The sequence below is a fragment of the Ischnura elegans genome, chromosome 6 (genome assembly GCF_921293095.1).
Source record: "Ischnura elegans chromosome 6, ioIscEleg1.1, whole genome shotgun sequence".
In the NCBI taxonomy this organism is placed as follows: Eukaryota; Metazoa; Arthropoda; class Insecta; order Odonata; family Coenagrionidae; genus Ischnura; species Ischnura elegans.
This window is the reverse complement of record NC_060251.1, coordinates 91626773-91643679: the sequence shown is the minus strand read 5'-3', so window position 1 is coordinate 91643679 and position 16907 is coordinate 91626773. Positions and strand designations below refer to the sequence as shown.

Genomic DNA, 16907 nt, shown 5'->3' with positions numbered 1-16907 from the left:
GCCTTTTCTCTCCCCCTCCTGAAATATGACACCACTTCTCATCAGCTTGTTTACTTTCCTCAAATGGCTTGGTTTCCCCTCCCTCGGTCACTGCTTAGTCCCCCTTCCACCCAATTAGCCTTCCCACTGGCTGCAGCGACCACTTTCGAAACTAAATCTAGATGGCCATTGTGTCGAAAAATTTGAACGTTTATTCAACACCCTCAATCCTATGACTGGAAGACCGCTAGCCTTGACAACCTGCCATGCGCTGTGGACACTACGCTCCCTGCGTTTGAACCGGGTGACAGCGAGCTTTCGGCGTGACGTTACTAATTCTCGCGCATTGCGGCCCTGAAAACGAGATAAGATTTCCGCTTATGGCAACACAGCATTACACGATTGTCGCATGCGTCGACCTGGAACTTGCCAGTTTTACGTCGCAACCGGAAAGTTTGTGTGGAGTTATTTACTGTCAGTGGGGATCCAGTTCCTCCGCTTTGTGCTATCTAAGGTAATGCTGTTTGTTTGTGTCGTTAAAGCCTCAATGCCGTCGCAATATAAACTGCTACATAGTCTCACGAATACAAGGATCAAGAACTTTGCTATTTCCTTGATCCTTGTATTCGTGATATTATGGATTTCCACCAAGTTACGCCCTCTACGATTAATTATGCTACATAGTCGTTCCATTTTTCCCAGAGCAACGGTAAGAAGGGAACATGATTTGCCTCTGATTAGAGAGATCGATTCAGTTTTGGTTTCAGAGTATTACAATAGCAGAGAAAAGAAGTCATTACACTGCCGCTTTCAAAAGAAAGTTATACGGTGGAACCTCGATCTATCGTTCCCGCATTGATCGTTCGCCGTTTCTGCTCCCAAATAAAGTTCCTTATAGACAATTTAATTTTTTCCCGCATCTATCGTTCCCTGAAGTATCGTTTCTCGCATTGATCGTTTGAAGATCGCGGTTCCGACGCAGAATTTTCCCGCATCCATCGTTTGACGAAAATGAGACGAAATAAATACAATGTGTCATTTATGGCTAATAACGACAAGCACATAGTTGGAATCCTCTCCAAGAGGTGGAACTACCATTGGGAGAAGCTCAGTGCCGTGGGAAAGTAACATTAGCGCATTTCCCAAGAACCTTTATCCCCCTCCATTCACCATTCGCCTCCCCCCTTCTGACGCTTTTCTCTTCTTCAAAATAAAAACAGGTCCCAGCTCGCGCAGGGATCTTATTACGAAGACTTTAGCTTCGAAAAAAATATCGAGTTACACGAGAACAATAGAAACGTGTTTCGCGCTCCCCCCTCTTCTCACCAACTGACCTTTTTCAGCCTAAAGTTCCCAGTTTATGGAGGTCAACTGCTGCATGAATCACCTATTAGCCCAAAAGGTATCTAACAATGATATTCAGTAATTGCTATTATGCTTTTATTAGATTGAAATGTTAGTAATTTGCACGTTAAAAAAAAACGAGACCACACATGACGTATTTTAAGCAAGGAAATAGATGGAAAAATACGATGGTGATTTTTGGCGAAACGCGATATCCTCGTAGCTGAGCTTACGGCAGTTAATTCGGCATTTTGTTCCGAAAACATGATACCAGGTTGTTATCAGTTATCAATTTACGAGCTATACTACTACAAGTAGTCTCACTTGTCATAGTTTCTGACGAAGGGATATCTTCTCAGGATTTTTGTTTCTCCCTACTAACAATCCGAATTCATCTGATCATCTGGCGCTACGCTAATTAGAAAAGAATGGGCATCTTTAGGGTAAAAAACTTCATGGCGCAGTCCTATGGTCACGCTTCGCCCTCTGCAGTGTGCTCTGCGTACCCCCGTACGCGATAGCATCAGTTCCGAACTTCACCTCGTACGAGTGGTTCCCTACTTTCCGGGGTGGCTGGACTTCGAACCACCGAGTGTTTTCCATGTGAGTTTAATAGAGTCATTTTCACTAGTTTAATTTTAGTCGTCTTCCGACCATGGCCCCTCCGAAGAAACTATTGAGAACTTTAAGAGATGGACTGAAAATAATTGAACATGAAGAAAAGAATCCGGGCTAGATGCGCGTGAATATTGCAGAGCGCCTTGGGTTGTCCGCTAGCACATGACGGTAGGGGTGGGGGTAGAGTGAGCTACCTGGAGAAAACAAGTAGAGATATGAAGGCGAAGATCCAGGTGGGCGTGCCGCTGACGATTAACGCAACATTGTTCACGCTTTACACACTACCTCAATTGTATTAAAAATATATTCATTAGACAGGAACAATTCAAGTAATTGACTATTTTTGGCCTTCGTGATCCATCTCACAAGTAGTCACTGCACCGGCGAATGCGGTTGTTTTAGGCACAACATGCACATTGCTCTCGTGAATAGGTGTACTGGAAATGGTGTTTGATGGATAAGAATTTTTATATCTGACTGAAATCCATAATAGCAGTGTAAATGCCGTGTGTCTTGATAAAGTACTACTATTCCTGTTATTATCTAAAATATTGTTTTGAAACCTTAAATGAATTTCTTAATTACTCGCCAAAATCCTGCGTTTCCTGGGACATAGGCAATCCAGCAAAAAAAATGAAGCATTGATCGTTTTTCCGCATTCATTTTATAATCGTATCGTTATTAATAAAGAAAAATTGTCCCCTAGTGGAGTTCCAAAAAAGGAGGGTAGTCTTAGAATCGTGTTCGTCTTAGATTCGTGCTAATACGTTGTATGAAATTGTTTTTCGATTTATTATGTTCTATTAACAATTTTCATTAAATATTTTCCGCTGAATAAGAAAGAATCAATTTATTATATTCTATAAACAATTTAAATAAAATATTTTCCGTTAAATAAGAAATATTGGGGTGGGGGAAATTCGGTTACTTTGCAGTAATAACAACGTGCGCAAAAAACAATCTCTCAGCGAGGAATTAAAAAAGGACCTCGAGTGTCCGGACGGAAGAAGGTCCGAAGGGTATTCGGCGTCCGGGCAAGAGTGCGGTTGGGCTGGTCCTTTAGTCGGCCCTGAATTTTGCAAACGATAGATCACGTCATAACAGATATCACTTTTCATTGCGGCGTTAACATTCACGGCGTTTTTCGCGTACGTTAATTTTCTGTTGATATACGGCCAGTGATTTTCTTATTGTTGGCTTATTAACGGACCGTGAATTTAGCAAAATTGAGACCGTGAAAACCTTAAAAAAAAACGTGAAAATGTGAAAAATAACCGTGAAAACCTGGAAAAAGCCGTGAATTTCATTGTTCAGGTAGAGTGGGAACCCTGTATTACAGTCCTTTAGTCCAAATCGTGAACAGTTTTAATTAGGAGAAACACACAACACACCATACACTTTATATCAAATTCCAACAAAAATTAGCAAAACAAACTGTTTGAAAAAACATAAATAAGAAATATCATGGCAACCTACCACATTGCAAAATGCCATACTATTAACGGAGTATCCTGCACTGGATAAACTTAAGTTAGCTAATGGAGCAGTAGCCTGGGAAAACAAAGAGCAGTGATGTGTAGCCATGTATGCAATAGAAGGCGAGTAGGTATGTAAGTTTGGCAGCTGGAGCAAAAAATAGTGTTACAGTCTCCAGAGTTATACAAGGAATCGTTGGAAAGAACTGCATTAAAATACTTGGTAGTGATGTGGTGCATTAATGAAATTAAAATTAAAATTGGTGGAAATTATGACAAGTCTGGAGTAAAAAATGCAAATTTTGGACACATCAAGGAAAGGTCACAGCACAGAGGTTAGACACAATTTTGTTAGAAGCACTGTTGCCGAAGGAAAAATAATTGCTGAATACAAGTCAACATAATATATATGGTAGCATATGTTTTACCAAAGGGGCTTTACAATTTCAAGCGTGGGAACTGCATTAATCAACAGAATCTTGTAGCTGATGGAAGCAACTAGTTGGAGGGAGGGTGTTGTACTTGTAACCTAGTTGCTAAGTTAAGAAATAAATAGCAACAACATGTTTTGTGGCAACCGCTAATGTACTGTTGTTCTCTGATGAAAAGGATGTTTTGAGTCTCATTTTTAAAAAGAGGTACGTGTTGAACTGTTTCGAGTCCATAGAAAACCTAAATCACAACAAAACTGAGTATTTTGTGAAATGCATCATTGGACATTGTGGCTGTCTTGAGACAGAATTTTGCACTTCCTTCTGATATCAGGAAGTTTTACATGGAGCAATTATATTTGAAAATTTAATATAAACATTGAAAATCAGTAATCACTACTAAGATAGTGATCACCGATACTCTTCAATGTTTGATGATGCAGCTTCTTAAAACAAATTAAATACCCGAGTGCAGCTGAGAACCATTTTAGAAACCCATTAATTTTGATATCATTGATAGGAGTGTGCCTATAGATAGATAGCATTTGGGAGGATACTGAAAATGAGTTTGCCGTGTCATCAATACAGTATTTGGAGTATCAAAGAGTATTTGGAGCCAATTTATAATTCTGACCGCATGTTTTTATCAAGGCTTACCAAATCACGTGCTTTGAAAAAAAATAATTGCACTTAATACTCAATCACCTCAATGGGATTCTTTAAGCACATATCTCTGTAAATCAAGCTCACATCCATGATCACTGTATAAAATGCATACATATATAAATTACTTGATGCTGTTGTCTATTACGGCTTCACTACCCTGTATGTCCCTTTACTTTAGGTGAACTAATCTGTTTAGCAGGGTAAATAATTTTGGTACTTACTGAGCAAATTCACTTGCAATGAAGTTAATTTCGCATATTAAAGAGCTAATAAATGTGTGGCAAAATAGGAACAATTTGCGATGTGCCTTCAAATGATAGACCAGTGAGATTCTGCAAAGCATAAGCAATTTTATATTCATAAGCATTCTTTTATTTCAATAAACAAAATCTTATATAGTTATTTTGAAGTGGCTACAGTAAACTCTTGATTTTACGAAGTCAGTGGGACCTGAAAATTGGCACTTGGTGAAGTCGAGTTTCGTAATTTCAAACCTTTTTCATAAGCCACGAAAAAATGTTCGCTTTTGTTTCTTCCGCCCTTTTTTGTCTTTAGTGGTCTCCTTTAAATGTTTTCGGTGGTTATTCTCGGTATTATTCATAGAAAAGGCTTTTTGTTATCGATTTATGCTGTGAAAGATCGTTAAATGATTAAACCACCATAAAATTCCGATTTCTCGTTCATACTTCAACGTCAACGATCGCTTAAGAAATTCCCGACCAGTTTAGAAAACGTAATCAAATAATGAATTGCAAAGTTTATTATAAGAATTTCATGTTATAAATTTGTGGTTAGGAGCGAATAACAATTATTAAGTTCGCGTAAGATAGATATTTGTTTCCAGTACCCACGGAATTTTAGCGGCAGCCGGCCTAACCGCCATTTATGTCGCCCTCTATCGCTCAGTGACGAGAAAAAAAAAGAAAAACGAGGGCCTCCACCCGTTTCCAAAATAACCTTCATAAGTAAATATTTCGAGTTACTCCGTATTTTCAGTTGAATGTGCTATCTTTTCCATTAGTTATTTTCATTGAGATTCAGTTACGATTATAAATTACGTAGGATATGATTATCTTCTGGCGAATATTTGAAGTAAATTCTGTTTGAGTTCTCCGTCCGGATACTGTGCTCCGTCATCTTAGCAGACATTGCTACGAAAGACTTTATTCTTCATCAGGACCATATTCTTCATACCGGGTGTGAAGTGCTATGTTCATATAGTATTTCTCTCTTCTTTTATGCCGACAGGAGCAAGGTTCCAACCGGAAAACGACAGGAGAAGCATCTTCCATTATCGGAGAAATAAAGAGAGAAACGTTATTATCCGCATTGATTGTTTTCCTACAAGAGATGTTTCATCATTTCTCAATGTGTGTTAAGTATTGGTTCACTTGCGTGAATTCCCAAAAATGACACGCAAAAACCTGTACATTCACCTCATTTAGTTTTCGTGTTCCTTTCTCCGCCGTATTGAAAGTTATGCAAAGAATCATTGACGTAGAGAAAAGATTTTCTTAGCTTTAGCACTAAAAAATAGTCGCGCCATAATCGTGAATAAATATAGTGAGGAAAGAGCAAAGAAAATAATTTCAATTGAAACGTCAGCAGAGAAGAAGAGAGACAATTATAAGCGCGGCACCATTTCCCCGATAGTGGAAGATACTTCTTCAGCCTCTCTCCGGTTAATAACTTACCCCCGTTGCAGGTAAAGATGAACCATGCCCTTCTCCACAATCGGGGAACGTTCCCAGTGGGTGGGGTGGATAAGAGTGGGATGGGGATTGCCTGAGGAAAGAAGTGGTCGGCATATGGTGGGGTAAAGGGGGCAGGAGAAAGAAGGGTGAGGAAAGGGCCTTCAGCTCTGCCTCAGTTTAAGTTTGGGGGGCGTTTTTTCCTACGACGCACTCAAGCTCCGTAACTTTAGGGGGGGAGTGAATGGGAAATGCTGGGGAAGGAGGGGTTTGGAATGCCTAAGGTGGGTGTCAGCAAGATCAGCAGAAGGCCGCGGGAGGAAGTAAACAAAGACTTGGAAAGAAAGATCTCTCGGCATGGGAAAACGGGGAGACACGCGAGAAGAAAGTTCATGGTTAGAGTTAGAAGTGCGTCTTCATTACGAGTAGCCTGAAAAATAAGTTTGTGGTTAATAGAGCCCAATACTTAAGATATTTAAGTTGTTTACTCAGGAAGGCTATTATATACACGAAAAGATAGTACTAAAAAATCTGTTATATTTTCTTTTTGCCCTTCTCCATCGCCGCTTCCACCATGGTTTCTCACTTGCATAAATGGGAATCAAATTGGGGACCTAACTCGTTAGCCAGATCAAAATATCTTAATGTTTGGAGGGCAACGTGTACTTCTTCTTTATTTGGTGAAATTACTACCTCATTTTCATCTTCGTCGTCACTGCTATTCTGACTAGACCTGGCCGCTGCTTCTTCCGACATATGTACCGGCGTCCCATTGTCGCAAGTCCGGAGATCATCGTCAAGGGCAATATAATCGTTAGATGTTGCGCGCTGTGCTCTTCCTGCTTTTTCCAAGAATTTTTCAAAATCATCTTTTAAGCCTCTAATCTCCTCCGCGATTTTATCCGCTGCATCTTCCTGAAGGTATAACGTAACGAATCAACCATAGCCGTGATATTATAGTGGTAGAATTACTAGTAGGCTAGTTGTATCAATTACCAACCTCGAGAACATCCTCATGATGCGTTATCAAAGAGAATCCGGCCGATTTCCAGCAATTTGCGATTGTAGTGGAGGAAATAAAGCATGTCTTTGAACCGTGTTTCTGCGATGAAAAATGACAGTTTTATTAACTTGGCCATTTTAGCAAAGTTAACAAAATCTGATTGGCAGGAGTGCGATGCAAACAATTATTTTTTGATGATGGTATTGATTTATAGATATTCAAAATGTAGTCAGAGCGGTCACTTTTGGGGAGGAAGGCTCGGAGGGTCGAAGAGAGGGGCCAGCGAGGGTGAGCTCGTCGAGGAAAGGGTCCCGGATTAGGGACCCTTTGAAGTGCTTCGGTGAAAAGTAGTCGAGTAGTCTTCGAAGTACTTTCACAGTAGCAACGTACCAGGTACGTTCACAGCAGTACAAAGGGTTAATTAGGAGTGTACGAAATACCCCGTGTGACCTTCCTGACATGTTAAACTACAAAGTATTGTCGAAGCGATGTTTACGAATAGGCACGTAAATAGGGGCATTATGTCAGTCACGATATTTTACTTAACTCCTTCTTCCCCTAAATTTCCACCGTGAGGTTTTAGGCGAACCCTTTCTCTCCAAAGTTGCACTATCATTTACGATTTCACACTTTTGATGAACCACAGTTGGAAGCGCTGATATTTTTAGCTACTTACGCCGGCGTAACTAGTTTTGTTGACAAATATTTCGCCATAGTTCGTATAAACGAATGCCTTTCGCTCCTGGGGACCGATCCGAGGTTCGTAAATTCAAAACATTTCGTATAATCGAAACTTCGTATAATCGAATAGCGCCATGTATTTCGCATAGGCTTTTCGCTGGACCGCAATATCACTTCGTATAATCGAAAACTTCGTAAAATCCTGCTTCGTATAATCGAGAGTTTACTGTATGTACAGCAGACTCCCGATTATCCGGGTGCGGATTATCCGTGCTGCGGATTATCCGTGCATGATTTTTCACTCTTCGTTGAAATTTTTCGCGATCTTTAAAAAAAAAAATCGCCGGAGTTCCGTATTTAGTAGGATAAACTTAAAGCCGTTTCACATTAAATGGGTGCTCATTGTGTCATCCGTGGTGAGGAGTAGTGAATATAAATTCGTCTAAAGAGAAAAATGTCCAGTTCCGGGACGACTATTTAGCCTTAACTCTAATTTCTTCTCGCTACAGTTTTTGCGAAAATAAATTGAACGAAAGAATTCTAGCTTACGTTAAAAGTCAAATGCAAGTTTTGAAATCATCAGAAATTGATGGATTTACTAATATAATGAACAATTAGAATAACAAGAACACGCACAGTCGGAACGCGTCACAAGCGACGACATGGGGGTAGAATACGACCGGCCGCAGGGAAGGGGCTAGGCTGGGCAGCGGAAGCACGAGGAGAGGGGGGAGGAGGAGGGGGCTTGGAGGGGAAGGAGCGCGTTTTCTTACGACTGCTACGAGGTTATACAAACGTTCGTCTCTTGACTCCTCCCTTCGAGTTAAAGAGAGGAAGGTGTTCCTTGAATAAATGACTCGTGCAGGAAGTGAAAATAATTATGACGCTCATAAGAAATCAAGAAAGCAAAAAATAAAGATGCATTTGTAGCGAAAACATCTTAGCGATTTTTTCGTGCAGCCAAATACAGGAACTGGTGATTCATGGATAAATCGATAAATGGAAGTTATGGTGCCATGCTTAACAAATTTTTAAAAAGTCAGAAATGCGTCGTGTTTGGACTCATTCTTTCTTATACTTGGTGCACGCTACTATTATCGAAGTCATATGGAGGCAAAACCGTAATTATGGAAAGTTGCTTGCTGTCAGCGAAGAACACAGTGGGTGACTCATGCTGGCAGCTTGGTTCATATATTGGGGTCAAGGAAGTCAGGTTGCGTGAATAGAATTCTACTGGAGAGGGAAGGGAAAGACTTCAAAACATACATTTCCTATTGCCCTCAGGTAACTTGAAGCTTTTGCTCAAGGCTAGTGAACCTTTCTGGGAACTTTAAGTAATATGATATTTTATTTTGAGGCCAATAATGTATCACCTTCGTAACATATGATCCCTGCGCGAAACATAATCTGGGGGGCCTGTTGGATGGTCTTAGAAAGGTGGAAGGGGTAAAAGGGGTAGGTTGAGGCCTGATGAAGAATGGAGGGATGAAGTCGTCCTAAACTTCGTAACTTAGTGATTACTTTTTGCTGACACGTGTGAGTAACTGCCGGCAGCAACATATCGATTAAGGCTTGAGTGTTGTGGGTCTCCCGCAGTCGCGGCTTATGCTTCGTGGTTCTAGGTTGCATGTGCCATCGTTAATTAGGTTGTCCGGTGAACAATTCATCCACCTGGAGGAAGAAGCATGGCTGATAAACGCAAGAAAATTGTGTTGACTGTAAAACAGAAACTGGAAGTGATTAATAAACTAGAGAAGGGGGAATCGGTGATAAAGATTTCCAGAGATTATGGCATTGGATGTCAAACAGTGCGTGATATTAAAAAAAATAAGACCAAGCTAATGGAATACGCTAGGAACTGTGACAGTGGCGCAGGACCATCAAATCGCAAGACAATGAAAAGTGCATCATACGAGGAGTTGGACGCCGCAATGCTTCAATGGTTTACCCAGAGGAGAGCGGAAGGCACACCTCTTTCTGGTCCAGTTGTCACAGATAAAGCAAAGTTTTTCTACAAGCAACTGGGCTTCGAAGGCGAGTTCAACGCATCATCTGGGTGGCTAACAAGATTTAAAAATAGACACGGCATACGTGAAATAAGTATTCAAGGAGAACGACTGAGTGCTAACAATGAGGCTGCAGTAGCGTTTCGGGAAGAATTTCAGCAGTTTGTGACTGAAGAACGGTATGACTCCAGCCAAATTTACAATGCTGACGAGACGGGGCTATACTGGAAATGTCTGCCGTCTAAAACGCTAGCGTTCGTGCAAGAGAAGCATGCACCCGGCCACAAATCCTCCAAAGAACGATTGACAGTGATGTGCTGTGGGAATGCTTCCGGGAGCCATAAACTTAGATTGTTAGTCATTGGAAAATCGAAAAGGCCTCGATCCTTTAAGGGCACTGAAGGAAGTCAGCTTCCCGTTGATTACTACAATCAAAAGGGAGCGTGGATGGACCGAGAGATATTTGAGCATTGGTTCCACTCAAAATTTGTTCCCCAAGTTCGTTTGTTTTTAAAAGACAAGGGATTGCCTCCGAAAGCAGTGCTACTCTTAGACAATGCCCCTTCCCATCCGAATGAGAAAATTTTAACGTCAGACGACGGATTAATAATTACTAAGTTTTTACCCCCAAACGTCACATCAATTATACAGCCAATGGATCAAGGCGTCATTGCATCAATGAAAAGAAATTACCGCGTTGGTCTTCTGCGAACCCTATCCATTGAAGATGAAAATTTGATGAACTTCTGGAAGAAAATGACAATATTAGATGCAATTCACGGTGTATCTCAGGCCTGGCTTTCGGTGAAACCTATCACACTAGTTCGTTCGTGGATGAAACTTTTGCTAGACCTCGAAGGTGATTTCGAGGGATTTTCAGAATCAGATGTGAGTGATCCCAACTTGGGGGAACTAGTAAAAATAATGAAAGGGTTCGAAAATGTTGATGTAGAAAACTTAAACGAGTGGTTGGAGAGAGACGAAAGTGAACCGGGATTCCGTCATATGACGGATGAGGACATTATTAACGCCGCGATCTCTACCGGAGTGGCGAGTGAGGAGGGGAGTGAGGGGAGTGAAAGTGACGAGAGCGGAGAGGAGGGGAGTAGCGACCGCATGACTCACAGCCAAGCGCTCACCTGCGTAGAAAATTTGCTGCGCTACATGGAACACTGTAATTACGATTATAATGACGTTATTGCAGCAAAAAAAATCCGTGTTCAGGTGAAGAAAGCTGTCAACGAGTCCTTAAAACAAACTAAATTAACGGACTATTTGCGAAAATGAATATACGTATGATAATTTTGTGCATATTACGGAAAATTTAAGAAATAAAATGGAGTTTGGATTATCCGTGTTTTTTGATTATCCGTGCACCCTCTCCCCATCATTAGCCCGGATAATCGAGAGTCTGCTGTATTATGTTATAACCACTCCCTAATACATACAACTTGGAGCCAATTTATAATTCTGACCACACCGCTAAACACTCCCTAGTAAACTAATATTTTTGCAATACAACATTTAAGTGTTGGAAATTTCCACAATTTAGTGTATATAAGCAAAATTTTGGTTAAAACTACCACGCTTGCATTTCAATGAGTTAAATTATAGATTGTATATTGCATTCTTTGCTACCTGTGAAATTAAGAATGGGCGTAAACAAGTTACTTACATGCTCACTTCAACGCATTGATATAGAATTCCCAATTTTCAATTATAGATGGACTAATTATATCAAAAACTAATAACTATAACTCTTTCCTATAACTTTAGGAGCACAATATAAACATCCTATGCTAACTCCAAAGACACCATCACAATTTTATGGGCAGTGCCCGTTCTTGCCTTTGCATCAACTGCATCAAGAATTTCTGATGTTAGCCAATGTGAGTTGATGCTTCCGGAACCTCAAAATATGCTCTATGCATGCCCACATGGATGCACATGATGTGTGATTTGGAACGCATCCCTAGAGTACAAGAAACAATGAAAAATTGTGATCAAATGCACAAAATGCCATGACAAGCTGTCAAGTCATCAACTGCAGTCTGCAGGTGTATTTTTTGCACATCTGATAGCTCTCCAGCATGCTTAAAATGCAGCAGTGTGTTGAGTTATTCAGTATGATTCTGTTACTGTATAAGTGCATGTAAGAGACGCACCCATATTTTGAGCGTCGGAGCTGAAGAAAAAAAAATTTGCGGCATTTTTTTATCCTATCGTTGTTGTGTTATCGTTTGTGTTGCAGACGTATGCCTGGACTTTCGACAGTTGTCAAAATTTCCTCTTTCAGTACTAAAAATTTTCGCGGTATTTTTTCAGCCTAATTTTCATGATACCTATGGCTCTCGGTGATAAGTAGGTATTCACTTATAGTCTTAACCTTATGATGCTTACTAGGTATGGTCGGAAATTCAATATGAATCCGAAATTTTAAATCATTGCTTTCATGATTGCAATGTCCCATTAGAGGGATTAGAAAGAGTTCCTATCGTCTCATTGCATACGTCGTTGCTCTACCATGCTTGTCCTACTCACGAACAATTTTGTTTAAACACCTTCTTAGGAGTATTGCAGCGGTGGAAATTTTTAAGGCAAAACACGGCAGGCACATAGCTTGAATCTTCCCAAGAGATTGAGCGACAATTGGGGGAATCTCAGTGCCGTATTTCATGGAACCACACTCGGCCCTCCATCAGCCAATGCCTCTGATTTTTTCCTTTCCAAGATGCCACAGGCCATAAATCACTTGCCTCAAAGGTGTGCCTCTTACACGGGCTTATACAGTAGTATATCTTTAAAACAGACTTTTTGGGACTAAAAATTTCTTTTTGCATGGAAGTGTTTGCTGTATAGCTTACTAATTCTAAGGCAATAAAAACTCATTGTATGCTGTACAGAAAATATTTTGGCTCATATGTCCTGGCCAATTATTGGGAGTGAGTTAAATCAAGCTACATTGCAACAAGCAGCAGCTAAAGTGAGGAATTTTTCCAAAATTTCCATGAAAAAAATTCAAATGTTTTTTCCTGGATATGTGCATTTTTAATGGCCTTCAACACCATTCAAATCACAGGAATGAAAAAGGAATTATAGGAGACTTTCTTTGTTACAAAGTTCGTGGGACCGATAACCATAGGTGCGTAATAATGGAGTTTGTAATTATGATTCTTTCAGGAATCATCTCAAAGAAACATACTGTGCCAAAATTCCTTGTCTCTTTAATATCCCGTACTTATAGTTGCACTGCGGAATAGCTTAAGAGCCAAGTGTTTAAAATTAGACGACTGAATTTCGCACAAAGTCTGTTCCGAGACCTTGTTCATAAATGGATTAACCTATGCAAGGCATTGAAAAGTTTGGTTAACCTGCATAATGCAACACTGCAATACAATTTTGCATAGACTCATGATGGTGACAAACTGATCTAGCTGCTCGTGCGACGTGGCTGGAGCCGAAAAAAATTTGCCATCAGTGGGGAAGGAAAAATGGGTGAAATGCTGAACAGTTCTTAAATTCATGATGGATTAATTGATACTTTGTTCAGACTGTACTAATAATGAAAACTTGGTAATAAGGTTGTTTGCATTAATGTATCATATCGTTCGTTTCATATTTCTTTAGCTACTCTTCGGCATTGTGCTCTGTGATGGCATAATTGGGAATGTCAGTGACCAAATCTTGCTATGTATTTTGTTCTAAACAGGTGAAAAATCTTGTGTGTGCCACCAATTAATTTTTATGCACAGAAATGCTTTTTGGGAAGAGGTGTGGTTCATGAGAGGGTGATTGGGGCCATGATGTATATTTGCTGTGCAGAGGTGTTTTGCGGAACGGATGTTTGTTATGATGATGATGTTTGAGTGTAAAAGTCATGGAATTATGATTTTGCTTCCAGGGAAGGCTCGCACAAAAAAGCAAGCCAAACAAATTTCTGCCAAGCTGATGATTGACAAGATAAGGGAACATCTGGCCATGGCCTCACCTTTGATCAGTGAGACGAGAACGGTGAAGCAAGCTGAGAAGGTTAGTGCATCCTTTTTACTGGTCTCCATACCTATTGTGCCACTCAATTAAATAGTTTAGATGACTCAAATTTATTAAATTTTTATCTGATACTCTGTTATCTAGTAAAGTATTCTAGCTATTCCATTTTATGTAGACTACAGAAGACTCTCGTTATTACGACATTCACGGGACTGAAAAAGCAGAGGTTCGTAATAACGAAGTTCGTATGAATGTTTCTTTTAGGAATCATCGAATAAAAAGAAACATACTTTGTCAAAATTTCTTGTCTCTTCAATCTCCTAAACTTATAATCTTCAGAGTCAAGTGTGTAATGTACGCGATTAAATTATGCACAAGTCCTCGATATACGAAGAAGATGCGTTCCGAGACCTTGCTCTTTAAGTTGATAAACCTATACAAGGCATCGAGAGATCTTGCAGAATGCAACACTGCATCACAATCGTGCGTTAACTCACGATTGTGACTAACTGATCTAGCTTGCAATGTAGCCGGTGCCGAAAAAATTCGCTTTGTGCGGGAAGAAAGAACGGGCGAAGCGCTGAACAGTTCCTGACTTCAAACCAGATTAAATGATACTTTGTTCAGCCCAAAGTGCGAGTTCCTGTACATCATGTCGTGTCGCATCGGCAAACTCCATAGGCACCAAATTTTAAATTTTGGGCACTCTTGAATTTTTTTAAACGTCATATCTCTGAAAGTTCGTAAATCCAATGTGCGTAGGAAGAGGACTAACTGGACGTCCAATTTGCGAGCATTAATGAGTGGGTCACCATAATTCCACAGGAATGAAGCTTAGTATCTGATGTTGCGTGCATACTGAAGTACATATCTCCTACTGAATGAAGTACCATAATTGACGCTCTTGGGCACAATGCACAAGGAGAATTTAAATGTAGTGCAATGATGATAAAGTAGCGTAGTCTATTTCCACCTAAATGCCGTTGCCTACTACTAGTGGAACTTCGTAATAAAGTTCATTTTGTAATTGCCAGGACCGGATCAGATTCGTATTTTCAAAATAATGAAGATTTCTTATTAATTTTTATTTTACATTAGATTGGGTAGGCCTTTTCGTCGGGACCAACGACTTGCTTCGTAATAACAAGAACTTTGTAATAACGATGTTCATATTAACGAGAGTCTACTGTACAACATGGATCAATATGAGAATAGCGTGGCAAGTCCCATCCCAAGTTCGACTTCCCTCTCCGCTTCTCTACGAGGCCTACTTTATTTCATTCCAGCGATTAATCCTAATCTCTTTCTTCCCCTTTCTTGCTTGTCTAACACTCTCCCCTAATCTAACACTGTTTTCAACATCCCCTCCCCACTCAGTACTCCCTACATCCACCCCTTCCATCTCCTCCGTATCTTAAGCTTTCTCTCCTCACCCCCATGTCCAGCACTTTGTGGTCAATCTTCGTCAGCATCATCGTCTCAGTTCTCCCCTGAACCCAAATCCCTCAGGTCTTTTCCTTTCCTCCTTCCCAAGTGTAGACCATGCTTTGGCTCTGAATTGTGCTGTGCTCCCTTCGCTAGACTTTTCTTTTTACTCATACGTAATGATGCTCTCTTTCCTGTTCATGAATGTTTCCTTCGCTATGGCACTTGCTAAAAATGAAAAATAAATGGAGAATGTATTCTATCCCTGTGGCGGGATGACTACCCGAGTAGGGGAACATTGAAATTAAGCATTGCCTTTGCAAACATACTTGGGAGCTTGAAATGGCATTCTTTAATTCTTTCACTCCAAATCATGTCTGTATGTGTGATTGAGTTGTGTGCAATAGCTATTCACGGTTATTCACTTCCATTCCCCACTTCGTATTGCGGGGGTGTATTGTTGCACTAGAAGTATATTTTGCTGTACAGTCAAATTAAAAGAAATACCGTATAAGTGCGTGTAAGAGGCGCACCTTTTTTCCCAGAAATTGCAGCCGAAAATGAGGGTGCGCCTCTTACACAAACTTCTTATCTTCCCCCCCTCCCCTTCACCGGTCGCAAGTCCAAGGGGAACTGAGTGGCCTTGGTTTTCAGTGTGAGTCAGTCATCTGAAACCCTAGGTCAAAAACAAGCGGCAGGCAGGGGAGTTACTCCCTTAGTGACGTATTTTTAAAATGCTCCTGTTTGAATTTCTTGTAAGCATTGCGCCGTCACGTCGGTACCCCAGAGGTGAACATGGAAGATCGCGCAGGGTTTTTCGCTCCGGAGGGCTCGCAAAATTTACTGCCACGAGTGGGCATCCCACGGCATTTATACTGCACATAGTAATCGCTTATCAAACGTAGAGAAATGCATAGTGTTGAAGGACATACCATTACGCTGAGCACATGATTTTTCAAAAATCATCTGCAGACGCTAATATGAGGATTATTGCAACTGAAAATTATATTGGTATCAAAACCTGCGCTTTAAAAAATTCAAACGAGTGTGTTCATTGTTGGACTAAATTGTGGATGGAAGAAATCAGGAATGCTTATAAGTGAGGAGCGCGGAAGGAGAGGTCCAGGGGAAGGAGCGCGATCCCTCTGTCTTCGAAGCAAGCAACGAAATACGGAGGGGAAGGAGCGCGCGTGCTCCCTCCCCTCCGTATTTCAAGCTACGAGGCTATGAGCGAAGGAGCACGGGAAGAACACGTCCGATCTTGCATGTGACGTCGTTGTCTTCAAAGCAAAGGGGCGAAGGCGCAGCAATATGATATACGCAGTTTGCGTTGCCTGAAGTTTCCAGTCCGTCTCGTCTTGTTTGAATGCGCTTATGCTACTCTTGTTTCTTCCGAAATTGTCCTGTTTGGACTACAGGCGGTCCCCGACTTTCGTACACAATGCGTTCCCGAAAACTTGTACGAAAGTCGAATTGTACGAAAGTCGAACCATTGACTTCCATACTAATTAGGGGTTACGTTCCAAAAGAGCGGAATTTACGTATTAAAACTTTTTTTTTCACGGAATTCATTTCAATTGACTTAATTTTAATAATAT

General features: G+C 40.6%; 1 protein-coding gene and 1 long non-coding RNA gene across 2 annotated transcripts in view; both read left to right on the top strand.

The window, feature by feature from the left end:
- Positions 1-16907, top strand: part of LOC124161422 (RISC-loading complex subunit tarbp2-like) — a 59419-nt gene that overhangs the window by 20453 nt on the left and 22059 nt on the right. The window contains exon 5 of the mRNA XM_046537737.1: positions 13796-13923. Within this exon, the coding sequence (XP_046393693.1) occupies positions 13796-13923 (128 nt within the window). The remainder of the gene's footprint in view (positions 1-13795; positions 13924-16907) is intronic.
- LOC124161166 lies at positions 3972-12883 on the top strand. Its single transcript, XR_006865331.1, has 3 exons — positions 3972-4054; positions 11671-11951; positions 12798-12883. It is a non-coding gene; the product is annotated as an uncharacterized LOC124161166 (long non-coding RNA).